Here is a 22,897-nt window from a genome sequence, read left to right on the forward strand (position 1 = left end):
TAAAAGCGTGCGCCAATTAATAACCATCGCCCCTGTAACACGACACCCCCGCTGGCCCGAAATCCTAGCCGCGCGTATGGAACTGCCTGCGAAGCCCTGACGAACGGGTCTTTCGCCGGCACGGCTCGTCGTCGTGCAAAACAGTCTGCAAGTCGCTCTCTCGCACCAACGACGATCAGCTTGCGATCAGCTGCGTATGACCGATCCCGATCGGACCCACGAAAGACCCACTCCAACGAATGCGATGGGTGCAACCGGCGAGATCGCTCTTCATCAATTCATCAGCCCCCGCCGCTCCTGCGAGAGAAAGGCGCTGTGTGAAATTAATAAGCGTGATTAATGCCGGGTGAGCGGATCAGCTGGTTAGCCTCGCTATCTTGCTTCGCACAGCCGCTCGCCATTGCGCGGCGGCAGCGTTGGACGCCGTCCAATGAGCGATAGCTGGACGCTATTTTTAGGAGGATCTGTCAGACGGCTTTCGGAGGAGAACATTGTTCTCTCTCTCTCTCTTTCTCTCTCTCTCTCTCTCTCTCTCTCTCTCTTTCTCTCTCTCTCTCTCTCTCTCTCTCTCTCTCTTTCTCGTGTCGCTCGATGTACGCCGCGGGAGAATCGCCGTCCCCGGGCCCGGCGCGAGGTTGACAATGAGCTTCGACTTGGCATCGATAACGAGCCGACGACAATTTATCGGCCGCTGCCGGCCGCCTCGCCGATGAAATCTCACGGTCGATTGGTACGCGAGGAAATTAAAAGTGCGACAATTAGACGACGACGACGACGACTATGGCGGCGACAGTGGCGGCGGCCGCGGCGGCGGGCTCGGGGGTCGCGCGGCCTTGGATGAAGTCACGCGAGTGCAAGGTTGTTATCGAGAGGGGCGAGTACACGAGCGGGCGTATGCATGCACGCGTTCGTTCTTTCTGTTCGCGGCTGGGCTTTAAAGATTTTATTGATCGCAATATGCAACGACGACCGGCCGGCTGTTTCCTTCAAGATGCAATTTAGGACAATCACGTGCGACGACGCTGCGGAAGCGGATAATATCACGGCGAGCGAGCGGCGTCCGTTCTCTCTGCTTATCGAGCAGCTTTGCATCCTTGCAGGAGCTCCCGATACGGTTTAACAGATCCTCCAGTCAATCGATGGGTCCTTGGATAAGAAGAATTCAGGGGGACGCTCGCGTGCGGAGACTCGAGTCTCGAGAGCTGAAAGAGTTTATCTCGTCGTTGATTTACTTCGAGATGATTCTCGCAGACGAAAGCAAAAGATTGACGAACGAATCAGATGCGTCTCCGCCGGGAAAGCCGAATTTCAGGTTTTCACGAGCGAGAAGGCAGAAGTTCGGCTTTCCTCGAACGAAACGTGCGATTCGTGCGTTGGCATCATCAACGTTCGTTAACATTCGCTCATCCTCGTTCCCATTCCCGGCTTTATGTTTCCCTATCTCTGGTTTGACTCATAGCTTTCCGAATGCTTCCCCCCTTTCGTGAAACCCTGAAAATTGTCCGAGCTACGTGCGCGCGAGCTACGGCTCACGTCGGGAAGGGAAAGCATCTTCTGGTCCAATCTCGCGTACATTCGGTCAGTTCCCTTTATGCCTTCTGAAGAGAGACTGAAAGCAGAATAGCCCCGGGCGTGCGTGCGTTGTTTGCACGTGGCGACGCGGAATGAAATGCATCAGCCTACCGGTGGCACAAGCGCACCCTTCGCATGAAGCAGCCGCGCTATCGCGGAGCGTAAGGGGGTGCTTTTCCGTGAGCGTTCCGTTCCTTCGAAGCTATGAGCTCATCACCTACCCCGTCGGTAATCCAAACCCGACGGCGGGCTCACCGTACCTTTATAGTGTCTCTATAAAACCATTCTGTGGCGGTGTGTGAGCGAGGGAAGAGGAGCAAGAGAGAGAGAGAGAGAGAGAGAGAGAGAGAGAGAGAGAGAGAGAGAAAGAGAGATTGAGAGGGTGAGATAGAGAAATAGAGAAAGAAAGAAAGAAAGAAAGAGAGAGAGAAAGAGAGAGGAGGAGGAGAAAGAAAGAAAGATTGAGAGGGTGAGATAGAGAGAGAGAGAGAGAGAGAGAGAGAGAGAGAGAGAGAGAGAGAGAGAGAGAGAGAGAGAGAGAGAGAGAGAGAGAGAGAGAGAGAAAGAGAGAGGACGAGGGAAGGAGGAAGGGAAAGGGAGGGAGAGAAAGATTCGTGCGCGACGACCAGGGGAATGAGAGGGCAAAAATGGGAACCCGTGAAAGGACGAAGAGGGACTTACTGTGTCCCACGATACGATCCTCCAAAAACGGAAGGCGAAATATCCCACGAGTAAGGTTCGCGAACCCTCCCCTTCCGATCTTGATCAAGCTTGGAGGGTGTGCGCAGCGTACGAAGGTAATATCGATGTGGTCTGCCGGATGTATTCTCGATATTTCGGACGTGTCTCGATATTTTCGTATCAGCGTAATCTCAGGTCGTCTTAACTCGAGAACCGAAAAGCCGCTCGAACGTGTTATCAGTCTCTCGGGTATCTTTTGATATCTCTAAAACATTGTATAATTAGCTTCTCTTAAGGGTTTATATATATACACGCGACACACATGAACGCCCGATCGACTTTTCGCTAAGGGAGGCACATAGAGGGACCCCAAGTTCGTCGAGAAGCAGCTCATTAATGATTAATGCTGGGAATAATAATCGTTACGCGTCGCGAAAGACTGACATCGCGCAGGAGATCCATCCGAAACTCTTTCGAAAGCCCCCGCATCAGTTCCTCCCGCCGCAATAATTTTACTCGAACTGAGCGGAATTACTTTGTAAAACGTACAGATTGCACATTGTAACCGAGAGTATAACAAAAAAGGCCGGGAGAGGCACCGTCGCATTTACATGCCGCACGTGGGCGATGCGTCATACATGGAACGCAATGCGTCCCGTGGAGAAACGACCGACCTTTCTCGCGAGTGGCGAGCCTTCTGCCAAGGTTCCCAAAAAGAAGCATATGAATGCGAGGCAAAAAAGATTTTCACTGCTCTAAAACGGCGCGCGACGTAGCCGTAGTGTGGAGGTGAGGGAGCGGGAGGGAAAGCGAGAGGGTGAGGGGGTGAGAGTCGCGTCGCGGGGGCGGAGGGGCGCGCTGGGAGCCGGCGACGAGACGCGGACGGCGCATGCCTCTCGCGCGCGGAGAGAGGGTGCGAGCGCGAGCAACCCCCGGCATGAGCAGCAACCCCCGAGTGTGTTGTTCTTGCCTCTATGTGTGATCGTTGCCGCTCGATTCTGCGCCGTCGTGTGTTCGCGCAGGGCGGCTCCTACACCGCCGCCTTCGCCCGACGCTCTCTTCCTGGCGTTGCCACCGTGCACCCTTCCGGGTGACGTGCAAATGGTGGCGTAACGCGCGTGGTCGGCGAAAGGAGGTGAAAGGAGAGCCTCGCGTTCTGTGCGTGCGTGAGTGCGTGCGTGCGTGGGTGCGTGCGTGCGTGAAACCGTCGCCTCGAGCCCGCTGCCGGACAGCAGTCGACGAGAGGCTGCGTTTCCTGACGTCTTGCCGTCAGTCACGATGGTCACCGACAACACCAGTCAGGTATGGTTCCGTAGTTGAAGCGACACGGCAGCGGCTCGAAGCCGGCACCCTCTTTCTTTCTCTCTCTCTCTCTCTCTCTCTTTCTCTCTCTTTCTCCTCGCCTGCTCCGTCTCGCTTCTCCCGTTTCACCCTCTCGATGTCTCGTCGCTCACCCTCGGCCGATCGCGGGCGATCGAAAAAGACGAGTGACCATCGAGCAGCAGTTCCTTCAGCCAGAGGGTAACCCGCGAGATTCTGTCTGGCGACTCTCGCGGTGCGAGCCCAGGATCTTGCAAGCCTCGAGCTTGCCTCGGAAAAATGTCGAGTGGAGGTGACGGTGGCGCGGGCGTTCGCACGAGGGTTACGAGAGCCGGCCGGAAAGCAGGCCAGTTAACATTCTCGTTCCTGGTGCTGTTTCTTCGGGCTCTCACGTAGTTGGGATCTCGCTGAGTTCGATTTCCGACGCCGGGGTCGCGAGAGGACGCGCTCACGGCGGTAACTACAGCAACCCCTCCGCCGATACGGGGACGAATCTCTAAAGCCGAGATCCGGCCTTTCTGAAGTCGCTCACCGATTCCAGCCGGCGACCTCATTAGCGACGGGTTGGGTCGACGACGACGACTCGAGGGTCTTGCTCGAGGAATCGTCGCCACGAGCGGAAGGGAACGAAGGAGTGGGCTATACGCCGGGCGATGCGCCGGGAAACACACCGGGTGGTTGGGGGTGTTCCGCGGTAGCCGGCGAATGCGGCGCGTATCGATGTCGGAGGAATGCGGCGGCGGCGGCGGCGGCAGCGGCGACGGCGGCGGCGACGGTGACGGTCGGCAAAGCGTAAAGTCGTGATCCGACGCGCGGCGCGGAAACCGGCGCGGCGGCGACCGGCAAAGGTCAGGGTGACGGAGTTATAGCGGGCACGCCAATAGCGTCGACTCGAGCCTCTCGCCACCACCTGGTCTCTTTTCGCGATGAATCACTACGGGGTGTTCGGAGAGGAGAGAGCGAGGGGGATCTCTCGGTAGAGCGGGTGCGATGCGAATTAGCCCCCGCAAGCGCTTGCTCGCGTTTCCGATCCGGTTGATGCAACGTTCAAAGACGCGATTCGAGTTTTAAGGGGCGTCTCGGGCTTTCAGCCGCGTTGCTTAACTTCGATCTTTAATCTGATCGAGGCTGTCCGTGCGTGTGTTCAGCGCGCAAGGTTGTGGGGGAAAAGGGACAGAATCGCCACACACAAACTGGGTTATATGTTACTTCTATATAAATAACCATATTGCGCCTTTCTCCATTTTACACGTCCCGCAGCGCCGCTCCTGCGCTCCTGCCACTTTTCACGCTTGTTCCTTGCGTAACAGTTTTTTAATTACTTTAATTACTCCCATAAATCGGGTGTATTAATGGAATGACACGTTTGCACACTTAGGCTGATGACACGACAGCATTTCTCCGCGCTGCTCGGTCCGGCAACCTCGAGAAAGTGGTCGAGTTTCTCGACACCGACTTGGATATTAACACAGCCAACTCGGTAAGCATCGAGATCCACGTGCGATATATAATTTATCACGCACACACATACAACTCGATTTTTATACTAATTCATTTACGAGTGAGCTCGGTGGTATTTAATAGAGATGTGCGAATCAAGAATTTTTATGTCGAATCGAACCGAATCGAATCTATGAAATTTCACTTGAATTCGAATCGAATCGAATGAAATCGAATCGAATCATTAAAAAATTTAACATGACTATTAAACATGCAAATAATGATGGAACATTTTAATATGAAAGGGAATATTTTGATATTATAATATCATCTTAAAGTAAAATATATATTTAAATAATTAAAGTAATTTATACTTAAGTTATTAATTATAAGTTAAGTTAATTACAAGTTAAGGGTTCAAACATACAGGCCCAGATGGCCCGTTTTGTAGCTGATGCACGTAAACGATAATGTATTTGATTCCTATTCGAATTATTCGGATTCGAATCATAGGGATTCGGATTCGAATTGAATCGAATTACATTAGATTCGATTCGATTCGAATTCGAATAGTTCGCACATCTCTAGTATTTAATTAATTTCATTCGAAGGGACATCTACTCCATCTCGAAATTTCTGTTTCAATGTTATCTAATCATTCGTGCGTGTCGTTGCAGAACGGTTTAAATGCCTTGCATTTAGCCTCGAAGGATGGCCACGTCGAGATAGTAACCGAGCTCTTGAAGAGAGGCGCGAAGGTGGACGCGGCGACGAAGAAGGGTAACACCGCGTTGCACATAGCTTCGTTAGGTAAGGAAGACGAGATTCTCGTCGCAGGGGAGAAGCGCGCGCGACCGCTTTAGCGACGCAATTTCCATGAGCGTCCTAGATTATTTCTTCGGAAATGAAAACGACACAAGAAACCTCGGAGTTTGCAACGACTTGAATTTATCCGAAAGTTATCACGAAGAGAGCGAGTTTTACGAGACTCAGAAATTATAATATTATATAATCACAAGCCGCGGAGCTTTTTATTGAATTCTTCAGGAAGTAGACAAATTGCACGCGAAACTAAAATACGTTAAATTAAATATTAAGTATTATGTCATAAGGAACAAGTCTACCTCAACAATTAGAACCCGACTACGTTCTGATCGTTTTCTTGTAATTTGTTATAACGAATTTTCTTGCGAATTATTTATTACGATGTATCGCTCTTTTTTTTACAGCCGGCCAGTCCGAAATAGTCAATATTCTAATTCAATACGGTGCCGCGGTTAACATCCAATCACAAAATGGATTTACACCTTTATATATGGCCGCGCAGGAGAATCATGACCAAGTCGTCAAGCTCCTGCTCAGCAATGGAGCCAATCAGAGCCTTGCGACGGAGGTAAATTCCACTTATCGTCTAATAGCGTTGTTTTCAGCTGACGAGGAGAGACTCTCTTCCATCATATGATATTTTATTAATCACATCCTGCTAAATACATCTTTACGAAGACATTGTATCGCTTCAAATGGAATTCCATTTAATTGGGCGGCGCAATTAAAAAAAAGCACTTCGATGTTGTCCCTCAGGATGGATTTACGCCACTCGCGGTGGCGATGCAGCAAGGCCACGACAAGGTGGTCAGCGTCCTGCTGGAGAACGACTCGAAGGGCAAGGTCAGACTGCCGGCTCTTCACATCGCCGCTAAGAAAGACGATTGCAAGGCAGCTGACCTGCTTCTGCAGGTAAGCCTTCGGGCATTCGTTTCTACTTCGAATGAGAATTGATCGAATCGAGATTGGGAGCGCGGATGAACGGAAGTATCATGATGTGCGTCATAATAATTGAATATTGCAGAACGATCATAAGCCCGACGTGACATCGAAGAGCGGCTTCACCCCTCTCCATATCGCCGCTCATTATGGAAATGAGGAGATAGCGCGGTTATTGATAAAACGAGGAGCCGATGTAAATTATTTAGCTAAGGTGAGTACACTTTATCTCTCCACGAACGTAACCGGAGAGGGCAAAGTCTGAAAACTCTCTATCGTTTAGCGTTTAACAAAGTAAGTTGGAAATTGTTCAAAATAACAGAATGCGTTTTGAAGCACAGCAATATTGATGATGATTAGGCTCCTCAAGCAGTTCAAGTATATTTCAAATGATCAGAATCACAGCGTCCTAGGATACAGTGCTTCTGAGAAAAAAAGAAGAGAGACCGGTCTAGCTATAGTGTAAATGATAACTCAGCATTGCTGAATATCGCGAGGCGACGTGTCTTTTCCAGCACAATATCAGTCCGCTGCACGTGGCAGCAAAATGGGGCAAGAACAACATGGTCAAGATACTCTTGGAAAACTCGGCGCAGATCGACGCCAAGACCAGAGACGGCTTAACACCTCTTCACTGCGCGGCGCGATCAGGCCACGAGCAGGTGGTCAGCACGCTCCTGGAGAATTCGGCGCCGATCAGTGCACGCACAAAGGTGACTTTAACGCGGTGATCAAAACAATTCTATATATTTTTATTTACAAAACGAGCCTCAAATAGAGATCACAGATATATACATCTTTGTATCGCTCTTACCAAATTTTTCTCCTTCGCATTTTCCAATCTTTAATACCTTCATAAGTAAAAGTGATTAATTGGTAATGAATAAATAAAAATAACGAGTGAAAGTTTCATTAAGAATTCGACTCGATAATTTAAGAGTCGACGAGATGACGAGACCATATCTCGCCAGCCGTCGTCCTGGTTTTCGCATTGACCGAAGAATCATGCGGCTTTCTTGCAGAATGGACTCGCGCCATTGCACATGGCCTCCCAGGGAGACCACGTGGACGCCGCGAGAGTACTGTTGTACCATCGAGCGCCGGTGGACGAGGTGACCATCGACTACCTGACCTCGTTGCACGTAGCTGCGCACTGCGGCCACGTCAGAGTGGCCAAGTTGCTGCTCGATCGCAAGGCCGACCCGAACGCACGAGCGCTGAACGGCTTCACGCCGCTCCACATCGCCTGCAAGAAAAATCGCATCAAGGTGGTGGAGCTCCTGCTGAAGCACGGCGCGTCCATCGAGTCTACCACCGAGGTAATCCAGACCAGCAAGCACTTGGTCGTCGTTCGCACTGTCTCAAGCATCTCTCGCAATCGGTTCATATTTCTCATAAATGTCTCCTCTCGCAACTCTCGTCGATTACGAAAGTTCTCACGTAGGCGTCGGACAGTTTCGCCATATTTGTACGGCGGAGTATATTACGAAGGCCGCGCGAAAACTCGAAACTCGCACATGAAAGAAAGGAAACGACCGTACGTTCGGGTCGGGGTACGGTCGAAGGATCGCATTGCGGAATGTGTCGCACACGGTGATAAACGGCAATTAACGCGGCCTAGGTCAATTAGTCAATCCTATGTCTGTGCCTTCTGTGTGCAATCCCAACGCAAATAAATGGAAAGAAAAAAAAAAAAGAAAACGAAAAAGACAAACCTAACGAGCGGAGATACATCGAGGTTAGCAGATCTCTTGGAAGACTGGTTAAAGGGTCGTGCATTACCAACCAAACTGACCGGATTAGTCGAGTCGCACGGCGATTCTCTCTCATTGATTCTGCTCACTCTTCTGTGATCTCCTTCAGTAGTAGTCTTTCGCAGTCGCCCGGGGCGCCGGCTTATCGTCGTGGACGACGGCGGACAGGTCGAATCGAACGAACCGACCGACGACTGAAACTCACCGGAGTCGCGGCGATCACGAGATATATTAATGGACGATTACGTGTGGTGTGTTTTGCAGTCCGGACTGACTCCGTTACACGTGGCCAGTTTTATGGGGTGCATGAATATCGTGATATTCCTACTGCAGCATGAAGCGAATCCTGACGTGCCGACCGTCAGGGGCGAAACACCCCTGCATCTGGCGGCTAGGGCTAATCAAACAGACATTATTCGAATTTTGCTAAGAAACGGTGCCAAAGTCGATGCACGTGCAAGGGTAAGTAATGCGTGTCGCCTTCAGAACCGACTCGACCTCCCCCTTCTCCCCTCTCTTTCTCTTTCTCTCTTCCCTCGTGTTTTCTTTTTTTATTCTTCTCTTTCTCCCGTCGTCTCTCTTCTCTCCCTTCAAGCCGATCGCTTCTTCTCGCTCTCTCTCCCCCTCTCAGCCACTGTGATTACCGCTTGCTCCGGCAATTAAGACGGCGAGGGTCCCGTGTACTCTCGAGGACGAAAACTCGGAGAATCTTAGAGAGTCATGTACATACAAACGATATATCACTCTCATCACGCACCCCCTCTCTACAAAAGCATGAGCCATTAACCAGTCTCATATATACTGACATTCAACTTGTAACTTGTCAAGTTACCAGCGATTTCTGATCAAACGTAACGTGTGACTTTTACGCCTGCAAGTGTAAGGCGACCCACTCCTCCCGCCCCCGACGTCATGTTTTCACGCTTTCCTTTCTGCTCACTCGGCTCCTTCGGGCACGGCGATGAGACGAAAGATACACCACCCTGAGGGTTCACATTCCGAGCGCGTCGCTGTTTCATTAGGCCTCTAGTTGCATGACGATAGATCGGTTTGTTCCACACCACGAAACGAATCGACGAGGTCGAACGATAAAAACGAGATGAGAAATGCCTCGTCACCTGCGCGTGTCGCAAGAGCCGGCTCTACCTAAGCTGTCGATGCAATTGACGAGTGTGTGTGATCGACCGCTCAGTGCGCCGTCGATTATCAAGCTTACCGTTACTTTATACACTCCGAGAAAAGTAATTTCAGAACAAGAATCATCTAAATTTTAGAGGATTTTATTCTTATGTACGGTCTCAAAAGGATTCCTCTAAGATTAAAGGGAAAATATTATAAAGACATTATTCTTAAAGTTAGGAGGATTATATGTCATACGTATAATGCAAATCTTATTGATTTTAATATAAATTTCCTCTTATACACAGACTATTTAATCTTTTCTTAAGAGGATTATTATTTATTCTTACTGTACTTTATTCCTACTGGTTATACCGGTCAATTTGAACAAATTATTATAATATAGAGATGTGCGAACTATTCGAATCGAATCTAATTCGATTCGATTCGAATCTGAATCCCTATGATTCGAATCCGGATAATTCGAATAGGAATCAAGAACATTATCATCTGCGTGCATCAGCTACAAAACGGGCCATCTGGGTCTGAACCCTTGTTTGAACCCTTAACTTGTAATTAACTTAACTTATAATTAATAACTTAATTATAAATTATTTTAATTATTTAAATATATATTTTACTTTAAGATGATATTACAATATCAATATTATCTTTCATATTAAAATCTTTCATCATTACTTGCATGTTTAATAGTCATGTTAAATTTTTTAATGATTCGATTCGATTCGACTCGAATTCGAGTGAAATTTTATAGATTCGATTCGACATAAAAATTCTTGATTCGCACATCTCTATTATAGTATATAGCGAGAAGTAATATATATGTAGATGTACTTTTGGCTCCAGTTCTACAATAAGTGAGCACGAATGAAATAAGATCATCATAACAAACAAATTTCCAACCAGTTTTGTTATGGACTTCATAGCTACAAAGATGTTCATCGTAACCAATTGTATGAAATACAGTTAAAAGAAAGAATATGTTATTCAACTTCTTGCAGTAGATGATAAACTGTATTTGACCAAATGTGAGTAAATTATCTTCGTTATATCGTTACAGCAACACACATGCCTTTTCTTAAAAAGCATTCTAAATATTCAGACCCATATGGTTATTTTTTCGTTCATGTCTGAAGATAGAGTATGACTGAACAAAAGAAGCCAACATTCAAGTCAACATATTCCTCTTCATATAAGAAGAAAATTAATTGATATAAGAGGAAAACAGTTGGAACAATATCTAATAAATTTTAGACGAACGGTTCATTTTAATCGCTTTATCGAAAGAGGAATCCTTTTCCTGTAAAGGTCTTCGCTTAGAATATGAGACTATGGGAAAGATCACTTTACAAATAGAATACTTTTTTCTGGGTGTATTAACAGCGATAACAATCGGTACTCTACGCGAGTAGAAAACGTCCGTGCTTTAAGGAGTCAGCGTCGCCCGTCTCTCACGAGTCTTTGGATCTCGCGCAAATCAGACCCCGTCATCATCACGCTTCTCGCATCTCGTATGGCTTGTCGCAACGAACGACGTTCCTCGCGGACGGCTCTTAATGCGATCACATCGTTCCTTCGTAGGAACAGCAGACGCCGCTTCACATCGCCTCACGGCTCGGCAATATCGACATCGTCATGTTGCTGTTGCAGCACGGCGCGGCCGTCGACACCGCCACGAAGGACATGTACACGGCGCTGCACATCGCGGCGAAGGAGGGTCAAGAGGAGGTAATGTACAAAGAGTGCGCGCAAATAGCGGATCGCATCGACGCGCAAAACAGAATATACCTGTTTTGGAGCCGGCAACGCGAGTACCTTATTTAGGATCTCTCGAAGGGCCCACCGGCTGCGGACACATTTCCCCCCTCACATTATCGTTATCACCTGCACCTGCACCGTCGTTCACGTCGGCTCATCTCGCACGCGTATAGTCGGCTGTTTAAGGGTTGCAACGTTTCTCTTTTTCTTCTTCCGCGACGAGTTTCGTAACGCATCCGTCCCGCGTCCGATAGGGCAGTTTGTTCCTTCAGTGGTCCTCAAGAGATCCGTCTTCCCATTGGAATACGTCGTGAAACTCAGCGAAGAAGAGTGCGTTGCAGCTTTTAATCGCAGTCGACTGTGCGTCGACCTATTACGTTTGATATATTCTGTTGATGGAGGTTTTGTTTTACGCTCGACTGCGCATTTTATTATGTTACGTTTGTTCTCTCGCCATGTAATCTCGTTATGTAATAAACTCTTTGGTTACATTGTTTATTCCTTTATGTTCTCTTTATTGGTTATTAATTCTCCTTGTTTATTCTCCTCGTTTCTCTCTCGCGCCTGAAAAACGCGCTCTCGCCTCGGCTCATTTGCGTATATGTCGCTCTTTCGCTCTCTCGCTCGCTCTCTCTCTCTCTCTCTCTCTCTCTCTCTCTCTCTCTCTCTCTCTCTCTCTCTCTCTCTTTCTCTCTCTCTCTCTCTCTCTCTCTCTCTCTCTCTCTCTGTCCTTTTCTCTCATGCGATCTCCATTTATTTTATCGGTCGGTCTCATTACGCGAAGATATAGCCGGATTGAACGTGTATAATTTCACCCCGTGACATTTGGCAATCACTTCCGAGGCTCGATATCGATTGTCAGGCGCTGCACTACGTCTACGTGTTCCCCTTGCACGTTATTTCTGTGCGCGACTCATAAATAATTTACTAACACACGTCTTCCTAGAGGTGTCCCTACGAGCGCGAGTGTAATTAAGACCATCGAACGGTAATTCGGTAATTTACGAAACGTCACGCTACATTTGTCGAAGCGCGCAATGACGTCCGGATGCTCGAGCACGTTGATTTCACGCGAACTTCTCGTTTCTAATTGGCATTTATCCCGCGGAAGGTAATTCAACTTTCTTATTAAGACTTACTCGCAACATAGAAATATCACAGGCGAGGTAATAAAACGAATTGTCATCAAAGTTTCATCGTGATATCGAACTTCATCAATTCTAAAGAGATTTTTATCTACCGGATTGGACTTCTTACCTAACTTTATTTCGCGTCGTTAAAAATATCATTAACTGGTAAACCTACGAAAGCGACCAAAAAAAGAGTTCTGTCGTCGAAATTATCAAGAGAGAGAGAGAGAGAGAGAGAGAGAGAGAGAGAGAGAGAGAGAGAGAGAGAGAGAGAGAGAGGGAGGGAGGGAAAAAGAGATCTACTTCAGTATTCGCATTGTGGCGAAAGTAAAAATTAAGCACGCGTCTCGTGAAGGGCCTTTTCTGTAACGTAAAATGTTTCTCACAAACAGGTAGCAGCCATTCTCGTGGAGAACAATGCTTCTCTCAAGGCTGCGACGAAAAACGGCTTCACACCTTTACATATCGCGGCCAAGTACGGCAATATGAATGTCGCAAATATACTTTTGCAGAAGGAGAGTAAGCTCGACGTCCAAGGAAAGGTTCGTGCGTATGCGACCGCAGATCGTGTCGGCTTGCGTAAAGAGAGAACGCATTGGATGAGCGCAAAATATTTTGACGGCTTTCTCGCGGAGGATATCGCGACTGATCCAATTTTATGGCGGCACTTACAGGCACGTAGATGTACCGAAGATAATGGAAGGCATTGGCGATTACTCGATGGGATGAACAAATCATCTTTAATAATTTCTCAGTCCACGCGCAAATCTTTCTATCGCAAAGTCCATCGAAACTTTTGCACTCGGCCAACACATAAAGCAACAAAGTGGAGGAAAACACAATTGCGGTCTCACGCAATTTCTCACTGAGAATCCCGAGCACGGAGCACTTTACGCATCCCGACCCGATGTGCCGTAATAGCATCGTTTATCTCTCGGTCATTCTCCGATGGGTTCGCTCGAGTCATGCGAAACTTATGCTTGACATTTCAGAACGATATCTCACCCTTGCACTTGGCGTGCCACTACGACCACCCTAACGTAGCGAATCTTTTATTAGAAAAGGGCGCGTCCCCCCATCTCGCGTCGCAGAATGGCCACACACCGCTCCACATCGCAGCTCGCAAAAATCAGGTACGTCCGCGAGTCACAGATTCGCGATACAGGCATGATTCCTCTAACAGTCTACGGCCGCTCTAACGCTTGCCGTCGCTGCGAATAACTCTCGCGGGAACGACGCGTTTGTTTCACGCGGCTAGATGGACATCGCATCGACTCTCTTGGAGAACGGAGCGAACGCGAACGCAGAGTCCAAGGCGGGTTTCACCCCGCTGCATCTGAGCGCGCAGAAGGGCCATTACGATATGACGAATTTGCTGATCGAGCACGGCGCCGATCCCAATCACAAGGCGAAGGTAAATCGACCCCTCAGCACACTATCTATGTTGATTTCTCCATTCTATCTTTGCGGAATTAATCAGGATTATTATGAAAAAGAAGTCATAATTCCATTTTCGCAATTTTCCCGCAATTTTTCTGGTTTTTATAACTTCGTCTTTGTAAAGAATTAAATGGACTATTGCGATACTTTCGATTATTTAATTAACATTTCGAGCCTGCGAGACCAACATCTTGCGAACAAAAATTTCCGTCTCGATACTCGCGTGTCGCGTACTACGAAGGGAGGAGAGCGTGTCGAGCCTAACACTTGCTCGTTTCCGATCCCCGTCAGAACGGGCTCACGGCATTGCATTTGTGCGCGCAAGAGGATTTCATTAGGGTGGCCTCCATTCTGGTGAAGAACGGGGCCGACGTCGAGAGCCGAACCGAGACTGGCTATAGGCCGATACACGTGGCCGCCCACTTCGGAAATTTGTCGATGATACGCTTCCTGCTGAAGCACAACGCCGAGATCGACGTCAGAACTAATCAGAACTACACGCCGCTTCATCAGGCCGCTCAACAAGGCCACGCTCACATCGTTACCGCTTTGTTGGAGGGGAATGCCTCGCATAAAGCGCGTACTAACGTAAGCGACACCGCGCTGCTAGGTGTATACATTTAATTTGCATAGTATTTCAATGATCCCCCTGTAGCGCTTTCAAAGCTTTAAAGATCTCGCGCTTCGATATAATCGCAGATCTCCTCGTTAACCCGAGTGTTTTCCATCTATCCTTAACAGCAATAACAGAGATTAATGCTATTCAATTAATTTGATTTAAATGAAATGTTCGTCTCGTTAAAATTACATTTATTAAATTTAGTTACTCTTTATGACATAATTATTGTCAGTTGCTATAGCGATAAATTACAAACTCTGAAGATGTCGACATTACGAGAAGACTTTTCTAAAATCTTTTCTTATGCAACCCGACGAATTTACAAATCCTGTTGTTGCTTAGGACGGCTTGACGGCGTTGAACATAGCTCAAAAATTGGGATACATCTCTGTGATGGAGGTGCTGAAGGGCTTGCCTTACGACAGCATGACGCCGGATAATAAGAATTGGGAGGAAAAGTACAGAGTCATAGCTCCTGAGAGCTTGCAGGAGACCAGCTTCATGTCCGATTCGGACGACGAGGGAGGTACGTGCGAGCGTACGGATACGAGCAAGATGTTGAAGATCGTTTCGTCGGGGTTCAGAATATACAAGGAAATTTCTCTCTTCAGGCTCTGACGCGTTGATCAGCGAGCAACCTTATCGGTATCTCACGGCGGATTTGATGAAGAGTCTGAGGGACGACTCGTTGCCCATCGACGTCACCAGAGACGATCCGATACACAGACAAGGTAACTCGGACTCGATTATGTCGAGGGATGTCTGCTTTGAAGCAATGCCAGGCTCAAATTTGGATTACGTGCGTCAAACTAACTCACAATTTTAGCGAGGCTTCCAAAACCGGACTTGCGCAATCTTGTGAAAATACGCGTCTCGATCTTTTGAAGCCAGACAATTCGTCTCCCGAGCTGTCTTTCTGCCGATACTTCCACTTCGAGAACTTGTCAGAAGCCCGTTACGCAAGCGCAAGCGCGAGTAATATCACAGAGATGGTTCCGCGATGAAATGTCTGGGCTACAAAGAGTTAATGAGCGCGTGTACTTGCCTCGAGAGTTATAAATGTTCTCGTTTTAGTTACAAAAGAAGAGAAGCAGGAATTCACACAAAGCAATAATTACTGTTTAGCAGAGAACTTCGACAGCACCGATGGACTGAATCTAGGGTGCGTACAATATCCACTATCGATCCTTTGTTTTTCTACGAAATATTCTTCGCGCATTTTCACCGCATAATTTGTACACAATTATCATTAGTTTATCGAAGCTATTAATCGCGGAAAAATAGTAAAAATTTAAAAACAAATAAATTGCATTCCTCGGATTCGAAAAGTGTGCGCCTAAAAGTGTGCGTTTTATTTTGCAGGAGGCTGCACTTCAGATCGTAAGTATAAAGTATGAAATTGAGAGGATACACGAACGGGAGAGGAGCGAGCAAGCGACCGCGGAGAATCACGGGGAAAAACCGGAATTTTACAGATTTTTGGTGAGCTTCCTGGTGGATGCGCGTGGCGGTGCGATGAAGGGGTGCAGACACAGCGGTGTACGCATCATCGTGCCACCTCGAAGAGCGACGATGCCGATTCGCGTAACTTGTCGCCTGGTGAAACCTAACAAAGTGGCGAATCCACCGCCGTTGATGGAAGGAGAGGCCTTCGCGACGCGAATTATCGAGATGGGTCCGGTCGGCGCGAGATTTTTAGGGTAACTCGTGGCAATTTGAACGAAACCATAAAACTACGTAGATCATAAAATTATATAGAGATCAAACTGCTCCGTTATAATATAACCCGCGGTTTTATTTTATTTATTTACTCACCAAAATAAATGTTCAAGGTCTCACACTTGGAAATAAATTGATTACAGACCCGTCTTAATCGACATCCCACACTTTGCATCCATCCGCGGCAAGGAACGGGAGATCATCATCCTAAGAAGCGAGAACGGGGAGACTTGGAAGGAACACGATAACTCGGTGGATAACGACGATACTCTTCTCAATACTCCTCACGGTATGGTTCACACGCGGTCTACCAATACTAATTCCTGTCGCAATTTATTGCGACCGAGTCGTCGCTTCTTTCCTCAGATCCTCAGATGAGCGCCACGCACTCGGGCAGAATCACTCGCATCATCACCACGGACTTTCCGCAATACTTCGCGATTGTGACGCGGATCAAGCAGGAAGTTCACGTGATCGGCGCCGAGGGCGGCATTTTGATATCGAGCGTGGCCAGTCACGTACAGGCAGTTTTCCCCGCAGGAGCGTTAACGAAGAAGATCAAAGTCGGATTACAGGCGAGTGAAATCTCCGATCACGCGGCAGCACGACCGCGAAAAACACACGAGGTTTTCATCCGTTCTTTTTATTTTATCAGGCGCACGTTATTCCCGCCGAGCTCACGGCGAAATTGCTCGGCAATTGCGTCGCCGTGTCGCCGGTGATCACGATCGAGCCCAGAAGACGAAAGTTCCACAAACCGATCACCCTTACGATCCCCGTGCCGCAGGCTGCGAACAAGGGGATGATCAACCAATATGGCGGAGAGACGCCTACGCTGCGACTTTTGTGCAGCATCGCGGGTATCTATGAGTCTCGAATTTTAAACAAAAGAAAAACACGAAACAAGTATATCTATTTTAACCGTCCAGGTAACGCGAACAAAAAATCGTAGGAAATCTATGCAACATGGAACAGCGTGAGGAGATAGTCTGGTAATCTTAGTAGAGAAAGAAATTAACGGGAAGACAATGTTACAATTTAGTAAATAGCAAAAAATAAATTTCTCAATTCTTTGACAAAGTCGCTGTTTTTCCTTCATAGTGACTCTATCGCGGCAAATAAAGATTAAGATTAACTACAGGTGGCACTAACGAAGCGCAGTGGGAAGACGTCACCGGTTCGACGCCGTTGACCTTCATGAACGACAGGGTGTCGTTCACCACCACCGTTTCCGCGAGGTTTTGGCTAATGGATTGCAGAAATATCGTTGCAGTGCCGAAAATGGCGACGGAGTTGTACGAGGAGTCATTACACGTACCGTATATAACGAAGTGAGCGAGCTTCTTGTGACTCACAATTATTCGATCTTGATAAGCGCAGTAAAATAAAAAAAGATATATATTTTCTATGTACAGTTTCATTATATACTCGAAGAGGATGGACGTATTGGAAGCTACCTTGCGAATATTGTGCATGACCGATGGCAAGGAAGGCATGCATACCTTGGAGAGGCAAGAGGAATTTTTAGAAATCGTTAAAAGTCGTGATGTTGAGGTATATTTATAAAATTTTACGATAATATAGCGCAACGATTCTCAAGCTATCTCAATTTCCAAACTCATTACGCGAATTTAATATCGTTGATAACAAATACAAAATTTACTAAAATTCAAATAAATAAATTTAAATAATAAATTAAAAAATTAAAAAATTTAAATAATAAATTTAAAATAAAGTACCGATTTGAATTGTGATAGCATATAAAAATTTAAATTAATAGCTTGTAAATTCTACTGAATTTAAATTTTATGGATAAAAATTTTGCTGCTTTGTATTATATACCGATGTATTCATTGTTACCGAAATATATGTTCGGTTTTAGCAGTAATATAAATTTCTTATCGTTGTTTGAAAATGACTCTAATATAATATTCTGATATAATTCAAATATATTATTCCCCAAATATTTCTTTAACAGGCGCTTGATGGAAAAGATCTTTACATCGAATTTAGTGGCAATTTAGTACCGGTAACAAAGTCCGGGGTACAACTAAAATTCACGTTCAAAGCTTTCCGGCAAAATCGCTTGTCGTTTCATGTTAAAGTAAAGGATCCGTTATTGGATCCCGTTGCGAGGATGTTGTTCATGCGAGAGCCGAAAGTCGCTAAGGGAGAACCAGCTCAACAACCTATTTGTGTATTAAATATTGTCCTACCGGAAATTATTACCAAAGAGGAGATACAAAAGAAGTTGAAAGGTACGTTCGTTGAATATTTTCCCAAGGAAAAGTAAAAAGTAATCGTGAAAATTGTCCACTTGCTCCAAATTAAACACAACGAGCTAGTTGCAAAGAACGATGCGGACATCAGTGCGAATTAATATTACTTCATAATAACTGACAATCCTCCCTTGTTGCTTCAGGTTACGAAGATTCTAATATCATAAATCAAAAGTTAGATTATTACAAATCAAAATACAAAACGGAACAGATGGAGAAGTCCGACAAGCCTAAAGAGACTTCGCCGGAGAAGAAATTTATAACGGATACGTTGCAGAAGGAACAAACAGGTATGATATCGAAAGCTTTAGAGGGTAGAACGGAGTAGCGTTGTTTTCGCACGAATCACAAACGCGGTCATTGAATATCAAGCGAGTACTCCATTCGAAATTTCACTTGAGAAAGCACAGAGTTACTCGCGTCGAGAGAGTGCTCCAATTGAAAAAAAATAAATAAAAAGAAAAGAAAAAAGAGAAAAGAAGAGAAAAAGAAAAGAACCAATATCATTCATGCAATACGGAAAAATGACAAGAAATGCAAGGTGCAAAAAGAGAACTTGCGTGATGAAACGCGTTTTATCGTCAATGAGCGTAACACCATGCGAGGGTACCTCCCGTCGTATCCAATGACTGGGTGGAGCGATATCTTGAGAAAGGTCTGGCGACTCGTGGCCGTTCGTGAGCGAAAGAGATACTTGCGAGACCGAGAGAAAAAATGCTTTCGCAGCGACGAGGTCGAAGGAATAATAACGTCGAGAGTCGAGCGCCGTTTCTGCTCGTCTCGAGGACGGAGAAGAGAGACAGACTCTCGATTGTCATTCTATTTTCATTTAAGGGGAGAAAGACAATCGGCTTACGACTTAAGAGTTGGGTGAGGCTTCCTTAACTTAATTAGACGTAACAGCATCAGCAAATGCTCGAAAGCGCCACGGCGGACTTCTTTAGTTCGATCTGTGCCGACCAAGGGAACGGTGCAAATTAACGTGCAAAGTAACGTGTCTATCCTGCAAGCGTCCGAAAGCGATTGCCAAAACGTGAGTCTTTGGTTTGTCCGTCACCCACGCAACCCTATTATTTTTCTTTTTCTCGTTTTCGTTTCGTTTCGTCTCGTCCAAATTGGCGGGTTCGACGCGACGATGACGGACGTGTTCGCGATTCGCGAGGTCCGCTTTGAGAGCACGAACTCATCGCGAGAATCGAATCCTGCGAATCGCGAGCTTTCCACATCCGCGCAACGAACACCTCAAAAGAATGACGCTTTAACTAATTATGTTCTATTTCTTTAACTAATTATGTTCTATTTATTTGGAATTTTACGTCACTTTAATTTTGCCCCACTTGCGTTTTTCAGTTTCAGGTGTTTTTATGTTCCTTAGTAGTTTGCACTTTCACGGTCGCGCGTAAAACGCGTAAAAAACGCGTAAAAATCGGCCATGGCGGCGAAGGTCGACGAGCGCGATCACGCGATCACGAAGCAGGAGAGTCAAGCGCACGAGAAGGATTGTTCCTCCGGGACGAAAGTGAAGCGCAAGTCCCGGTCCGCCCGAAGGCGGCTGAACGCGATGATGAGCAACGCGTCCTTGCACTTCTCCGACACGGATTCCGAGGGCGAGCTGACCATCATCACCTCTAAGATCGGCAAGCTCAACCCGACGCTGCCGTTGAACGACCAACCTAGTCCGCTGATCTCCGTGGTCAACACGGAGGACGGCGTGCTCGGCGAGGCCAGGGTCAACGACAACGTGGACTACCTCATAGCCGACGGCGAGATCAGGTCGCAGCGCAGTAACTTCGCGGACAACCTCACAGACGTCGACGAGATCTACAGCGACGCGGAGACCGAGGACAAGGACGACAAGAACAAGCTGAATGTCGCCGAGAACAGCTACCAAGGCGAGACCGACCTGGAGGACATAGAAGCCGACGAGGACATCCAACCGATCATCTACGTGGCGCTACGAGAGAACATCCTAAACGAATTCAATGGAGAAATGATCACGACCAAGGAGGGCGACGGCCCGTTCTCCGTGGAGGTGCGAAACCGACTGTCGCGCGAGGAGGTATCCATCGACCAGGGCACCGAGGACATGCCAGACATGCCGAACACCGACAGCGAGGACGTGGAGACGTCTGAAGATGAGAAGCTGGACGAGGCCGCGAGTCCCGAAATCGTCTACGAAGATTTTGACATCCTGGCTGCTTCGCAGATCGTCATGACCAATAAGGTGGAGAACAACCTGCTGATGTCGGACAACATCGACGAGGCTATCAGCGATTGCCATACCGACATTGAAGACGTCGATTAGATCTATCAGAGAATTGCATGGAGATGAAGACGAGGTCAATCCTCCGGTTGTAGATAACAAGGACTAACGTTCGAGCACGAGCGGAATGTTCTCAACGCGAATGACTGAGCGGGTGTCCTTAAAAATTATCGACCGGTTGTGATCGGATAAACCTCGTACCGAGGGTGTCTAATAGGATCTGGCGTTTACGATTGCTGCGGTGAGAGACAGCGTTGCATAACCGGAGAGTCTCATGTGGATGTAAGAAACCATGATTCGATTAGAGAGGGTCTCGACTTGAGGATCAATAGGATCTCGAAACCTTCCTCGTCAGCCTCGTCAAGCAACACTGGACAACTATCGAGACCTTCGGGGATGATGAAGGAAGTGCGTCGAGTTGAAGTTCCTGAGTAGACATATGACGAACATTAGTGTTTCCTTCGGACCGAAGAAACATATCGACAAGACACGGCACGATGAGACGAAAATCGCGCGTTCTTGACTTGGTCTTTCATTTTCTTTCGTTACTCTTTACCCTATCCCACGAGAGTTGTCCACGAGAAATAATCTCTCCATCCTTTCCTCGGGCAGAATATTTATTTCAAGAGGTCGCGAGGAAATTTACGACGGTAAGCAGCATGTGTCAATGGAGAATCTATTTCCGTCACGCCCGAGCGGGCGTTCGATGTCCTTGAGATAAATATTTATCGAGTGAAAATGGCAGATGTTATTTTCCGAGTAACCGCCGTGTATGTGTACCTAGTGTGAAGTTTGTCGCGGACTCTTTCATTTTCCTTTTTGCACCGTGCCTCTAAAAGAAAACCAAAAAAATTTATTTATAAATAATATTTATAAATAACCTCCTGTGGAAGTGGGGGAACATGACGATCTGAACAAAACGAAATACCATTCGATCGATTATGAGGAAGAAAAAAATCACAATTACCAAAAACACTCCTCTCTGAAACGGAGAGTTCGTCACTTGTAAAAAGAAGTCCGCTTATAACGATGTAACGAATATATTATAACGCCAGACACGCACCTTTCTTTCAATTGGCCGAACAATACGCGACACGATCCGTCGACACATGTTTATCTCGACGAATTAACTCTTATGTCTTTGTTGTAAAACCGATAATAACGCAATATTTGTGTACTTGTTATAATTGCAGACCGAACTGCCGTCCTCAACATTATCATAGACAACCGTATGGGATATTAATGCAAAAGAGTATGTCTCTGCAGTCTAGAGATTTTTTCCGTTATAAACTGATACATATATACATATACATAAATATATATAATCATATTACATATAATTATATATAAAATAATATGTGTAAATACGTATATAGAGATAATTACTAATGCAGCAACTTGACAAGTTCTCTTCTCGTTTCTTGGCAGTGGCATTGCTTTTAGAGTCAAGCCGTTATGCGTGCTGCAAAAAGGTGCAATAGAAAATGATTATAATAAAGGAAGGCTCTAACACACACAGTTCTACGCAAGTTTCAACACTCGCTATATATATATATACATACATATATATATATATATATATGGTATACATTCGTCGTAATTGCGAATCATACTCTTAGCGGTTACAGCGTTACGACAGTTCTAATTATATGCAGTGTTACACACAGTGATTCTAATTATATCGTGCATACAATAAGTTCAAATAATAATAATTTCCATTCTCTCTCTCTCTCACACACATACACACACACACACACATATATATATATATATATATATACCAAAGAGAGAGATAAGCTAAAAGGACAAAGGATTTGTGCTGCGGAAGTTCTCGCTCGCCAGATCTCGCCGTGGATAAATGAAAGCAATTGTAAATGAAAAAACATACACACAGACAGACAAACAAATCAACACACACACACACACATACATACATACACAAACGCATTCACATACTTGCACACTCACGATGTATCCCAGTTATTATAACGACGTGCTTAATAAAAAATATAATGTGA

General features: G+C 46.4%; 3 protein-coding genes across 10 annotated transcripts in view; 2 read left to right on the plus strand and 1 right to left on the minus strand.

Annotated features, from left to right (window-relative positions):
- The window catches only part of LOC105190212 (putative leucine-rich repeat-containing protein DDB_G0290503), a 48,038-nt gene that overhangs the window by 12,752 nt on the left and 12,389 nt on the right, over positions 1-22,897 (minus strand). The window lies entirely within an intron of this gene.
- Positions 1-22,897, plus strand: part of LOC105190196 (ankyrin-2) — a 32,932-nt gene that overhangs the window by 129 nt on the left and 9,906 nt on the right. The window contains exons 1-26 of one of the 4 annotated variants that reach the window (XM_019844505.2): positions 3,186-3,555; positions 4,952-5,053; positions 5,691-5,823; positions 6,243-6,406; positions 6,595-6,750; positions 6,863-6,991; positions 7,293-7,490; positions 7,800-8,096; positions 8,796-8,993; positions 11,253-11,399; positions 12,952-13,101; positions 13,552-13,692; positions 13,818-13,973; positions 14,291-14,587; positions 14,961-15,144; positions 15,230-15,349; positions 15,693-15,780; positions 15,981-15,998; positions 16,094-16,318; positions 16,481-16,626; positions 16,704-16,912; positions 16,993-17,197; positions 17,479-17,668; positions 17,753-17,891; positions 18,316-18,595; positions 18,760-18,906. In XM_019844505.2, the coding sequence (XP_019700064.1) occupies positions 3,532-3,555; positions 4,952-5,053; positions 5,691-5,823; positions 6,243-6,406; positions 6,595-6,750; positions 6,863-6,991; positions 7,293-7,490; positions 7,800-8,096; positions 8,796-8,993; positions 11,253-11,399; positions 12,952-13,101; positions 13,552-13,692; positions 13,818-13,973; positions 14,291-14,587; positions 14,961-15,144; positions 15,230-15,349; positions 15,693-15,780; positions 15,981-15,998; positions 16,094-16,318; positions 16,481-16,626; positions 16,704-16,912; positions 16,993-17,197; positions 17,479-17,668; positions 17,753-17,891; positions 18,316-18,595; positions 18,760-18,906 (4,243 nt within the window). In that variant the 5' untranslated portion in view covers positions 3,186-3,531. Of the gene's footprint in view, positions 1-3,185; positions 3,556-4,951; positions 5,054-5,690; positions 5,824-6,242; positions 6,407-6,594; positions 6,751-6,862; positions 6,992-7,292; positions 7,491-7,799; positions 8,097-8,795; positions 8,994-11,252; positions 11,400-12,951; positions 13,102-13,551; positions 13,693-13,817; positions 13,974-14,290; positions 14,588-14,960; positions 15,145-15,229; positions 15,350-15,692; positions 15,781-15,980; positions 15,999-16,093; positions 16,319-16,480; positions 16,627-16,703; positions 16,913-16,992; positions 17,198-17,478; positions 17,669-17,752; positions 17,892-18,315; positions 18,596-18,759; positions 18,907-22,897 lie in introns of those variants that run through there. The other 3 variants (XM_025300964.1, XM_025300965.1, XM_025300966.1) reach the window with 3 other exon arrangements.
- Positions 19,541-22,787, plus strand: LOC105190190 (uncharacterized). Its single transcript, XM_011152784.3, has 2 exons — positions 19,541-19,649; positions 19,967-22,787. Exon 2 carries the CDS (start codon positions 20,049-20,051, stop codon positions 20,919-20,921), a length of 873 nt encoding a protein of 290 aa, XP_011151086.1. The 5' UTR covers positions 19,541-19,649; positions 19,967-20,048; the 3' UTR covers positions 20,922-22,787.

This window comes from Harpegnathos saltator, unplaced genomic scaffold (assembly GCF_003227715.2).
Source record: "Harpegnathos saltator strain DR-91 unplaced genomic scaffold, Hsal_v8.6 scaffold393, whole genome shotgun sequence".
In the NCBI taxonomy this organism is placed as follows: Eukaryota; Metazoa; Arthropoda; class Insecta; order Hymenoptera; family Formicidae; genus Harpegnathos; species Harpegnathos saltator.

What these genes read in the sequence shown, in the direction of transcription:
- LOC105190190 (XM_011152784.3), top strand. Translation starts at nt 20,049, where the DNA reads ATGGCGGCGAAGGTCGACGAGCGCGATCACGCGATCACGAAGCAGGAG.